At 39.0% G+C, this 12710-nt stretch overlaps 1 protein-coding gene across 3 annotated transcripts in view; it reads right to left on the bottom strand.

Annotated features, from left to right (window-relative positions):
• Window positions 1–12710, bottom strand: part of MBD5 (methyl-CpG binding domain protein 5) — a 102013-nt gene that overhangs the window by 29358 nt on the left and 59945 nt on the right. The window contains exons 4-6 of one of the 3 annotated variants that reach the window (XM_079310859.1): window positions 7930–7987; window positions 807–1061; window positions 377–511 (exon numbers count right to left, since the gene is read on the bottom strand). In XM_079310859.1, coding sequence (XP_079166985.1) covers window positions 377–489 — 113 coding nt within the window. In that variant the 5' untranslated portion in view covers window positions 490–511; window positions 807–1061; window positions 7930–7987. Of the gene's footprint in view, window positions 1–376; window positions 1062–7929; window positions 7988–11301; window positions 11475–12710 lie in introns of those variants that run through there. The other 2 variants (XM_079310860.1, XM_079310858.1) reach the window with 2 other exon arrangements.

The following is a 12710-nucleotide window of genomic DNA, read 5'->3' as shown; positions in this document are numbered from 1 at the left end:
CAGGACTTAAATTTACTTTGAAAAGAGTCACAAAATCATAGAATGGTTTGTGTTGGGATTTAAAGCTCATCCAGTTGCAATCCCTGCTCAGGGACACCTCCCACTATCCCAGGTTGCTCCAAACTTCAATGTCCAGCCTGGCCTGGGACACTTCCAGGGATCCAAGTGCAGCCTGAGCTCCTTTGGGAACCCCACCCCAGCCCCTCCCCACCCTCCCAGCAGGAATTCCACCCCAGTATCCCCCTAAATCCTTCAGCTCCTCAATCCTGCTTGAGGAACAATTCCTTGACGTTTCTGAGCACCAGACCCCAGCTGAGGCAGCAATTCCCTGCCCAAACTCCAGCTAAGCCCAGCCCAGCCCCTGAGGTGACCTTACCTGATGTAGAGAACTCCACTTTGGTCCACCCTCCTCTGCCAACCAACGGGAACTTGCACTGCTGGTGGCCCTCCATCCGTGTCCCCTCCGTCACACTCCTTCCCACCATTCATTTTCCTGTTTCTGCTTAGGAGTCTTCAGAGATATCAACAGGAAGGTGATATCCTTTTACTACATGTCATCCTGGCCTCCCAGAGCAGGCCCTGCAGCACAGCTTGCCCCAAATCCTACAAAGTGCATCGGGAGGCTCCAGCTCAGTTTGAAACCAAGTCCTTAAAAGTGGCCATTTTGGTTAATGAGTCACTTTCCCATTATAATCCACATTAAATATGCAATGTTTAACTCCTTATATATTCATAAGGATGAACTATATAGATAAAAATTAGTGCTTCCAACTTGGGAAAATCATAATTCACCAATCCTTTGTTACCTGTCAGAAAGGAGAATGGGGAAAAGGAGAATTTCTAGTTCAACAGCATGATGGCTCCAAGCTTGATGACTGTCTAAGATAACTTGTGTTTTGTGAAAGCTCTTCTCATTTTTACAAACATGAGTCAGATCCAATACCTCCAGGTATTACACCCTTTATATGCCACATTCTTTTTGTTTTCTTTTTATCTTCTGGTCATGATCCAAGTTGTCTTCTTGAGTTTCTTTGCTGACTCCTTGGTTCCAACCAACCAGCCTGAAAAATACAGATGTGGGAAACCATGTGAGCCACTCTCTGCAGCCTTTCAGCCCAGTGCAGGAACTCAGGGAGGTGTTTACAGCTGCAGCCATTTCCAGAGCTTCAAATCAAAATTTCAAATGTCAATGGAACCATCAAAATAAGGCTCAGAGCAAACAGAATCCTGCCAGCATTTTCTATTTATATGTGGATGCAATTGAGCTGCATCTTAAAAGCTACAGGAGAGCAACTGCTGTTACATAGTTGATGTGGAGTTTGGGTGAATTCAGGGATGCATCTTTTCACTGAATATTTTCACATATGTTCAGAACTATCAGCAGATGACTAAATTAATGCCCTTTAAAAATTGTTTAGAAAACTGAATGGATTTTATGTGAAGGAAGCTGCTTCTAGGCTTTGATAATATCCATAAAAATGCAAACCTCCTGTATTTCGATTGAATTAAAATAATCATCTCGCCAAAAAATTGGGTAATAAAAAGGGAAAAGCCAGCAGCAGTGACTGATCTCTGAATACCTTTGAAACAATCTGAATATCCTCAGGAATAATTCCCCTCAGAGATTTCCTCTCATGATAGAAGTTGTGTCATTCCCCCCAAAATAGTTTTTTCAAGCTGACCAGGTGAGACTTAGCACTTGAGACTGGATATTTTATTAAGGTGAGACAAATGTGGAATATGGGATTTAAATAGTAAATATACCAGAAAAAAAACCAAAATTCAAATATAGTGTGGCATAATGACTGCTGTAGTAACATCATTAGGAGATTTTATTTTTTATTTGGAATCTGGTGTCAATCCTGCCTTATCCCCAACACTAACATTATGCCAACATGTTTAAACATAATGTTATAGACCTGACTGATTTTAATAAGAAAAGGTTTTTTTTTTTTTTCTTAAAGCCAGAAATGGAACATAAAGACATTTCTGCAATAACACCACATTACATCTATATTTAACAGTAATAACAGCTCCTTCCTTCAAGACCACTAAAGGAAGACTACAGAGGCATAAATATAGTCCTGGAAAATGTTCCCTTAAGTACCCTCATGCAGAACATTCCCTTTAGAAGTGCTGCTTAGAAATGTAAAGTTCCAAATGCTCCAAAAAGCAAAAACCAAAAACCTCACCAGGGTATTTCCAAGAAGGTTGTGGATAAAAGGAGCAGGTAGGACAGACCCCCTTGAGAGAGGGGCTGCAATCTCAAAACCAGAGAATTGGCCAAAGGTTGGAATCTGTGATCCTGGAGGCTTTTCCCAACCTTAATGAGTGTGTGATTTGGGATTTTCTGCAGGATGAAGGTTCCTGGAATGGGTTGGTTCCACTTTCCCCAGCATTCCAAGGGGATGCAATCCTTGGCCAGCCCAAAGTGGGGAAGGGATGGGGGGTCTGGAGAGCTCCTGCCCCACAAAGGTCACAGGGGATGTCCCACAGACACCTTGCCATGTCTCCTACCAAACAATCCACCCTTTAATCTCTCAGGCTGCAACACAGAAATAGGATTTGGAGAGCTCTTGGCAGCAGTTCAGGGCTCACTCAGGTTTTCAGTTCAGAAATTTGGGGGTTTGAGTGGTTTTATCCTGATTAAGGAGGGAGCAGATGAGGTTTCATCAAAAGCAGGGCAGAATTCACCTTATTGCTGGAAGCTGCAGTGGCATTTTTACTGTAGGTCCCATGCAAGGGTAACACAGGTAAAAAAAAAGTTCCCTGTTGTTCTGAATTAATTGAGAATTAACCTTCTGTAATTCAATAAAATCAGAGGATTTATCAAATACTGGGAGCACTTGGTGCAGGGGAAGTTGCTCATGTCTCAGCCCAGCCCTGCTGTGGCTCATGTTGCTATTTAGGGCCACTATGAGCAAATAATATCCAGCAATTGCTTATTTTTTGCAAGAGACACCTCACAGTAACTTTTTTTTTTCCATGCTGGAATTCCATGGTTCTAAATTCTGTTCTCCTCCAGGTACATAAAGAGCTATTCCCAATTCCCAAATGTGACTTTTCAGTGCAATTGTCAGTGCTGGGAGGACACCCTGAGGTGCCTGGGTGTGCTGAGATCCTGGAAACAGGGCAAAGGCTGCCTGGGAATTCCCAGTGCACACAGAATCCCTGTTTTATAGGAAATGCTCATGGAAGTGAGATGTTTTTTCCCTAAAATCCAGCACAGCTCCATCTGATTTACACAAAGTGAAACCCCAGTACCCTCTGCATGTCTCTATAGGCACAAATGGAACAGGTGAGAGGTGCCCCCATCCACATTTCCATGAAAATCCATTGTGAGCCACACATGAAAAATCCCTGGGTTGTTATTTGATTTAATTAATTTAATAACAACACACAACTCAAAGCTGCAGAGATTTATATGAGGGAATGTGCCAGGGGAGGGCAGGGTGGAACCAGCAGGAATTTCCCCATGGAAAGGGGGGTCAGAGATTGGAAATAATATCCAGGGAGGTTTGGATCCCCATCCCTGGAGTGTGCCAGGAACTGCTGGAGGTGGCACCAGAGCTCTGGGATGGGGACAGGGTGGGATGGGGCACAGCTGGGAGGGACTCCATGGTCCTGGAGGGTTTTCCCACCTCAGGGATTTGGGGGTTCCATGAGTGCAGAGCCCCCATCCCCTGATGCACCATCTGCCCCTTCCCCATCCAAGCACTCCCTGAAGTATTTTGGACTGGGATGCAAAGAAGTTGGATTTTGGAGCAAACCCAAAGTGTTCTGGACACTGGAAGGAATCCAAAGGCCTGATTTCCATCAGCCATGGAATAAATCCCTCCCCTCAGCAATCTCCTGTTATCTCACAACTTCCCACATCCAAACCAGGGACTCCTTTTTGCCCTGTGCCAGCACATGATGTTTAAATTTGTTTTGCAGTCCAGTTTCATTATGATATCCTTCAAAATATTTCACTGGAGAACTATGCAGAGCTACACAGAATTCCCTCCCCCCTTGAGCCCCCTCGACCCCTTCCCTGCATGGAAAATTTCTCCTTAATTTTCATCTGCTGGAAGTGTGGTTTCAATTTTTAATGGGACTCTCTCCCTTTTTTTTTTTGAAATGTTGGATTTCAGGCAGCCTCTTTGCACACTCAGCTGTTAATATTTACTTTCACAATTTTTGAGTCAAGTGGGAAAAATAGAGAACTCGATAGGATGTAAAAAGAAATTTAAATTAGATATTAATTGTCTGGATTCCAATATGTTACATATGATATGAATAATATTTATTTTATTAGTAAGTGACAGTTGAGCCAATTAAGACAAATTTTGACAGGTTGATATTGCAAAACATGGAATGGTTTGGGTTGGAAAGACCTTAAAGCTCATTTTATTCCACCCCCAGGGAGACCTTCCACTATCCCAGGTTGCTCCAAACCTCTGAGTAATGAATTTTTTCCTATTCAAATATAACCTAAATATCTCCCTTGTCCTCCAAACACTTTTGAAGCTCCATTATTTTTTTTTTTCTTACATGAACTTTGAGGTGCCCAACAATTCCATGGATCACAAAGTGGCTCCACAATCCCAGCCTGGCTCTCTGAGGAACAAATCCCAGCTCCAACCTACGGAATGGCCACATTTTGGATATAAAACCTTGCAGAAATTTAGGAAAAACACCAAAAACTGCTTAGAGATCCAAATTACAATCTCATTTTTGAGGCTTTCTTTTCTAGCATTGAAAAACCTCCAAAATGAGAAATGCTCTCAAATCATGGGGTTTCAGAACTAATAAAATAAAATTTTAGCTTCTTAAAAAGCATCACTTCCCAAGCACTCACTGAAAAGGAGTTTTTATTTAGTTACCACTTGCACATTATTAATCTGTTTAAGTCTATCAAAGCAATTAGCCAGGATTCTCCTGTATCATCTAATTAGATACAAAAGTTGCATCATTTTTTTGGGAATGCTTGCCCAGTTTGAAAAGCAGCATTTTCCTGACTAATTAGATCAGTGGTGAATTCTTTATGAGGGACTATTTTTAGGCCAGTGATTCAACAAACAAAAGTGCCTGAAGTAGGAAGGAAACCTTGAATCCTTCAGGATTCTTTTCCTTGGGGTGGAGTCCAGGGCCATGGCTCAGCTCTCCATGAATTACTCATGATTTACTCATGATTTACTCATGATAAACACAATATATACTCCTGAAAACAGATCTCACTTGGAAATACAAAGTATTAAGAATATTTTGCCACAAACAGAAAAATTGCTCTGAATAACTTAATGCAAATGAACATTTTTAATTGCCCCAGTGCCAGCTCACTGCACACCACCCAACCAGCTCTGATATTGAGTTATTTCAAATTTTAAAGCAGTTTTACATCTGTAACAAGGTTTATATTCTCTTATTTTACACCACTCTTGATGCTGTGGAATTTTTTAGGATTGGAATTTAACCTCTCCATCAAAGAATCCCCTGGAAGTGTCCAAGGAACACCTGGATGCAGCACTCAGTGCTCCGGGCTGGTGACAAAGATGATTTTTGGATGATTCCCTGACAATCATTTGGATCAATTCAGCCATAAATAACAAAAATCCAGGAGGATTCCAGACCCCTGTCCCTGCTCTCAACCTCTGGATGTTCCCAGCCTGTTTTCCCAGCAGGAATTTATTTTCCCAAGCCACTTCTAAGCAGGAACTTCCACTAATAAAACAACATGAAAATGATTTTCATGGAGAAAAATTGATTGATGCTCAGGGAACCCAGCTGATCATTTAGGGGCATGGCACAGAAATCCCTTTCCCTGGAGAATTTTGGATCAGGGTGCTGTTAATTAATCAGATATAAATCTGATATCCTTCCCACCAGGGAAAAATCAGAGTATTCTTAGTTTTGGAGATTTAATTGTGCCAATAAAGTCATCCATGGTAATGAGCTGGGAAGGAGATGGATTTTTTTTTTAAAGCAGTGTTTTTGGATAGAACCAATCCCTAAAATCTTCTCACTTTTAACCCATTTTTCTGTGCAATTCCCAAAGTTGGGAGCAGCTGAGGATGTTACTGGCAGTGAAAGAATGGACAAAGTCCCTCCCAAAATACAGAGATCTCTGAAAGGCTTTGCACAAAAAAAAAGCCAAAAAAAAAGGCAGGAAAGAAAATTATTTTATTTTTAATTCTCATCCCTGACTGTTCACTATGGATTGATTAATATTTATTTATAATTTAACAATATATTTATTATTTTCACCCCATGTTGGACACTCAGGATGCTCTTCCAGGTTTTCCACCCTGTGGATTTTTTTCCTTTTCAAGGGGAACAGCTCAGAATTGTGCATGTGACACAGATCATTTTTGTGCCAGCATGATGGCAGCACTCAGATTTTATCAAAATTAAGGTTAATATTTGGTGTACACCAGAAATCAGCTAAGAATGATGTCACTGTTATCCAAACCTTTCCTAGGGAATATTATTAAATGGAATATTACTGAGCAACCTGTTAATGAGAAATGGAGAAAATTCACATCCACTTGATTTCAGGGGAATTTGGATAAAGAAATGAGGAATTTTCTTTCAATTCTCATGTTTCAGGCTTCCAAAAAGCTGATATTATTCAGCATTGTTCTGCAATGCTTTTATAATGATTATATGAATTTCAGGAATCTTTGATAGAGAATGTTCTGAAAATATCTAATAAGCAGATGCAGAAATTGAGGAAGAAATAATTATTTGTATAAATGTTCAGTTCTGCTGTACATTACTAATTTAGAGGTTACCAGGAGAATGGAAATTTGGGAAAATAAAGATTTGATTTAATTTAAAAGGAAAAAAAGATTTCAAAAACTGATCATGCTAAATCAATTAGATTTTAACCAAACAATTAAAAAACAGGAAAAAATATAAGATTCCTGAAAATCTGGGGAAAGGCTCTGAATGCTGGAATAACAATTTTTGAAAAAGCCCCAGATCTCCATTAATTTTGACACCAAAAATGAAGCAATAAATGGCAGAAATGAAACCCATCCTCCCATCTTTCCAATAAACAATATCAACCTCCTTTTGTACCACACACCTGAAGCTGAGGATGGAGCAATATTTCAATAATTTGAATTATTCAGCCTGATCTCCTGTGCAGGAGAATGTCAGAACTGTAGCAAGATTGCAAATTAAACCCATAAATTATGCTTTTGTGCCATAATCACGTGGCTGTACTATTTTTAAACCCTTGGAATTTTTTCTCCAAGTGCCCCTTTTCCAACTGTTTATTGAATTAGGTAGCTCTGCTCAGCAATTTCCCTGATGAAAACACACTTAAGGTATTAAAAAAATAGATGAGAACAATAAAAATCAGCTCTTCAGACACCTCAATGCAAACCCTCCTGCCTTATCTGGCATAAATGGAATAATATTGGAGAGTCTGGATTGCCTCTGGGATGCTACAAATCTGATTAATCTCTCCATTAGCAGATAATTACTTACTAATTGAATGTGGAAGTATTTGGAGAATTTGGCCCCACTGTTTTATTTGAGAGAGTTTTCTCTGTTTTCTTAAAAAAAAAGAAAGATGCAAAAGTTCAAGGATATTTTTTAAAAAAACTGGTTTTAATCCTTTTAAATGCCAAATGTTTCCTTCTTGCTGTAGCAGAGATTTATTAGTTATGAGTTTCATCATTTTGAAATCAATCTCAATGAAGATTTGTATACATGACCTTTCCTTCCCCAGCCCCTTTTTCTACTCACACTGCTCTGAGTCAGCTCTTTCCTGAATTCACCACTGGATTTAAAAATATTCTTGCTCACCCTGCCATTAAAACAACACCTTTTGTTTTGTTATTTAAAAGCTTTAAAACCAGTAAGGCCCATATAAAGTAATTGTTAATGTATTAATTAAGTGGGGCAAGGGATTGAAATGAAAATTAAAAAAATCCTGACCTTTTTCCTCATTAAGCATTAGATTGAAGGTGGGTCTGTTCATCTTGTTCACTCCAAGCTGGAAAATAATCAGTTAAAACAGAAAATAAGTAATAGTGACCAACACACTCCACTTAGGAGGTTAAGATTCCAATATTAAATGACTCTTAATTATTTCCTCATATTTATAAACACTTAGAAATGTTTCTTAGGATAAATGATGAAATAACTATTCCCACTTCTTGTTTTGTACACATTTTATTTCTATCAAACATCACAGCATGGAAAAAAGAATCTAATATTTAAGAAACTGCCAATGTATGATTTCTTTTTACAAGATCAGCCTTGCTCCATTTAACCTGAATTCTGATAACACAGATGATCAAAATTCTTACCTTTATACCCCCCTCCCCATTTTAAAATAAAATTTTGTGTTTCAGGAATATCTGGCTGTCCCAACCCCTTCACTAAGGTATTTTTAGGCCACTAAAAGGAGCAAAGTGCCTCCAAGTTGGTGTCTGTGTGTTCTGGGAATGAATTCTTACATAAAAATGATCAGATGTGTTCACACCATCACCTTAATAAGGATAAATTATAAATTTCCTTGGCCAATGAAGTGTGAGGAGTAGGAGCCTGGCTCCTGGAAAATGAAACAGTTGATTTTAGCATAAAACATTCCCTGCTTTGTGATAAAACATTCCTTGGAGGGGATTTGCCATCCAAACACAACAAATTCATTTAAAAATTCATTTTGAATGCACAAAGGTGGTACCTGGTGGTGATGCTCAGCTCTGCCAGGTATCCCTGTCTTTACTCTGAAAAATTTGTTTTTCCTGTTTAGGAAATACCCCCAAAGCAGACAGAAAAAGTTTGATTCTCTTGAGAAGGAGCTAAACAAAAGGGAGAATCACACTCAAGCTTGACAAGCATAAGAGAATTTCACCAACTCATCAAAGCAGGGGGAAAAAAAAAAATGAGAGTAAGAAATTAAAACCATGTGGCTCTTTAAGGATGCAGCACATCCAAGAGTTGAGGAACAAAGCTCCAAAAAAGATAAGAGCCTGGAAAATGCACTGCTTCCATCCCAGCTGAAGGACAACATATATTTTAACTTACAACTCCAACAGCTTTTTATTCTCTGAAAGTGCCCCAAAAAACAGCTCTGGAATTGCCTAATGCAGATATTGAGGATGTTCTGCTCCAAAAAAAAGTGAATTATTGGGGAAAATGTGGGCAATTCTTCAGCACCACATATTTAACATTTGTGCTGCAGGTATTTATTTCTCATGTTCCTCTGCACCAGCTCCTGGACTCAGCCAAATTCCACAGGCTGCTGAACCCAGATTTCACTCTGTCTGAAAGAAGAGCTTTTCAAAGCATTTTCTTTCAGAAAATAAAGGTGCTTTGGGTCATTTTTAGTGCACACCTTTAACTGAAAGGTGCTCCCAGGAATGGAAAAGGTTTGCAGGGAAATGAGAGAAATTTAATCCCAAAATTAAGAATTAAACTGAGGATGGGAACAAAGAGGGATCTCAGCCAATGGCCAGTGGGGAAGGTGAAAATTACTGACATTTTCTCTGGAAGCTCCTTCTTTGTGTGTTTTTAAAAGTTTCCTGACAGTGATAGGTAAAATATCCCAGTTTTCCATCCATATTTGCAGTCAGATATGAGGTAAAACAAAAAACCCCTGGCCTGTTTTTTCTTTCCACCTCTCCTAAATTACACTTGGTGCAAGCTGAATTTGCTTTTTAGTTTATTTATTTTTTTTAAAATCTACAGAGCAACCCCCACCACTGCTTTGATAAAACCCTCTTATCTCTTTTTTCTGCCCATCCTACATCCCTTTTTTCTACAATAAACAAACCAAACCCTTTCAGCTGTTCTTTAAGAGCCCTGATTTCTAAATCTGCCATGGGCTGGTTGTTCTGCTTTGCATTCTTCTGGTTAATATCAATTTAAATGACATTTATTTATTAAAAATTAATCAATAGACATGAAATTTATTTAAAAACAAAGAATAAATATTTTAATGGTTTTAATATTATTTGTATAATATTGTTTTGTAAATTATAAGGGTAGGTCCAGTATTGTAAAACACCTCCTGCCTTTGATCTCAGCACCAGCAAAGACACACCAAGAAAATCTGGGATTTTTTTAAGGAATGAAGAGATTCCAGTGGAAGGAGAATCCCCAAATGGTTGGAGGGACCCTAAAGCTCATCCCAGCCACCCCCTGCCATGGGGCAGGGACACCTTCCACTCTCCCAGGTTCCTCCAACCTGGCCTGGGACACTTCCAGGGATGAGGAATCCCCAACTTCTTTGGGAATCCTGTGCCAAGGAAGAAGAGATTGACATCAAATCCCACCAAGGAATTTTGGGAGCTCTTGTGTCAGCTCTCCCTAATCAGGGACAGCTCTCAAAAAACAGGATTCCAATTGAGTTGTGATTCTGTGGGAATGTTGCACACACCAGTTCTGAGGGGATCAGACAGAATTCCACATTTCTTCTGAATAAAAAAGTCCTGATAAAAATGAAAATGTGTTTAAAATCGTTATTTTGATCCAACAAATATTGCACAGCCACTCCAGTGACTCACTAAGGTGCCCAACACTACTGTAGATGTAACTTCATTTAAAAATAAAAACACACACATTCCTTCAACTGGGCCACTTCAGATTAGGGATCTCTTCAGCCTTTTCTGGAGGGATTTAAAAAAGCTTTGGAGAAATCTTAAAGCTATGGAATTAGCCTGGTATTTATAGCTCTGTTTCCAAGTGTGTTCTTTGAGCTTCCTGGGACGTTCCTTTTCCCCATCTGCTGGTTGTTGACATGCTGTAACCTTGTATTTTCATGAGGAAAATCTAGAAGAATAAGAGCATTTGATTTGATATTGTGCTGGAGAGGTCTGGCTCCATCTCAGGCAGCTCCACTTTGCTACTCCAACATCATCCAGGGCAGGAATGGTGCTGTAGATTTTCCAACAGAGAACTGGAGTTCTATTGTTTGATTTATGTCAAAATATATTACTCCCAATTATGACTAATGCTCCATCTGAATCACAGCAGCACAAAATGGTGGCTTTTTTTCCCCATTAAAATGCTGTGCTGGATACAATCTCTTCAGTTGAGGTCAGGAAAGTTTCATTCTTTGTTCTCTTATAAAAAAATCCATGTTTGGGTGCACTGTCCACCTTCCACCAAACTGCTGAACTTTTTACTTTCCTACTTCACCAAAAGTTGAAGATGCCTGATCTTCTGTTTGTTTTTTTAAATGTTGCCTCAAATATTTTACCTTAAAATTTTGCTGCTGCAGTAAAACTACTAAAATTAAAAAAAAAAAAAAAAAATCAGAAGTTTCCCAGCTCAATAAATGCACTGATTCAGAATACTCACCTACATTGCTTCTCATGGTCTTGCTTCAAGTTATCTTGGGGATCTTTTAGGGTTTTTTTTTAGAATTGCTGCTGCACTTTGAGCTTTGCTTTAGACAGTCTCCTGTGGTGCTTTGGATGATGGGCTATGTCCATTGGGGCTGGCTCCTTGCCTCCCTCCACCCCTCATCTGAGCAACTCACATCTGCTGAGACAACCAGCATTTCAATTAAAACAAAGGCTTCCATTCCACTTCTCTTGATGGCTTTGTCACTCCCTACACAGTTACTTGGTAGCAAAAACAAAATAAGATTTCTTTCTGAGGAATGGCTTTGATGGAACTGAAGTTTGCACTGATCCACACCAAAACCCTCCAGCTGAAAACAAAAAGCTGAATTTTGGAGCTGTGATGCTGCAAAAGATGAGCCATAAATGATGAGCCATAAATGATGAGCTACAAATGAGTGTCAGGTACAGGACACTGGTGAATCCCCAGATGAAAGAGAAGCTGCTGGATCATGGAATCCCAGATGGTTTGGGATGGAAGGACCCTGAAATCAGCAGATTCCACTAGTCCAGGTTGATCCAACCTGGCATTGGATCATTATTCCCTAACTTTGCCAGCTCCTGAGCCATTTCTGTCCTTTTTTCCCCAAATAAATCTTCCATTCAAACCAAATGCAACTTCAATGATTTTGGAATCCTTCAGAAAATGGAAAGAATTAGTTCTGATTTTTCAAATCACAGCCATTTACCAAGGTCTGGGCTGTTGTTAAAACCTTCTCCTGGCACAATAAATCCTAACAGAAAATGGGAATGAAAAATTTCAGATGAGACAAATAAATAGGGTATAACAATAAAAGTCACAAAGTGCACTGGCTGTGAAATCAAATACAGCATGTCCTGTGATTATTGAAATATCTTGGTGAAGTTTAGAAGCAAAATCTGCAGTTTGGCTTCACTGATTTCATCAGTGTCCCCAATTTAACTGAGTTTTCAATGGATCTTCCCAATTTAAGTGCAAAATCAGGGCCCAGCATTTTGTAAAAATGGGCATTAATGACTCTTGGCTGTCTCCAACTGCACTTACCAACCTGGCAAAGCCTTTCAGGAATTTCTTTTTTTCACATGCAAACTATTTAAAATAAAAATTATTAACTCTGTAAAGTCCTTCCCCAATCAATATGACTTTATAAATGACACCCCATAAATTATAGATAAATATTTAGATTTTTTTAAGCACTGAGCACTAGAAAACTTCAATGTTTAGTCTCTGTAGAGGATTTACCTGGTTTTAATACCAAGCATTAACAAGGAACAGTCAGTCCACAGATATTATTGAATATACAGATATTACTGAATGGGAGTATTTCAAATATGACCATTTTATGCAAGTTATTAATATAATTATAATTTATCTTCACAGTAACA

Source organism: Erithacus rubecula (genome assembly GCF_903797595.1).
Source record: "Erithacus rubecula genome assembly, chromosome: 8".
NCBI classification, from domain to species: Eukaryota; Metazoa; Chordata; class Aves; order Passeriformes; family Muscicapidae; genus Erithacus; species Erithacus rubecula.
This window is presented reverse-complemented; position numbering and strand designations above follow the sequence as displayed.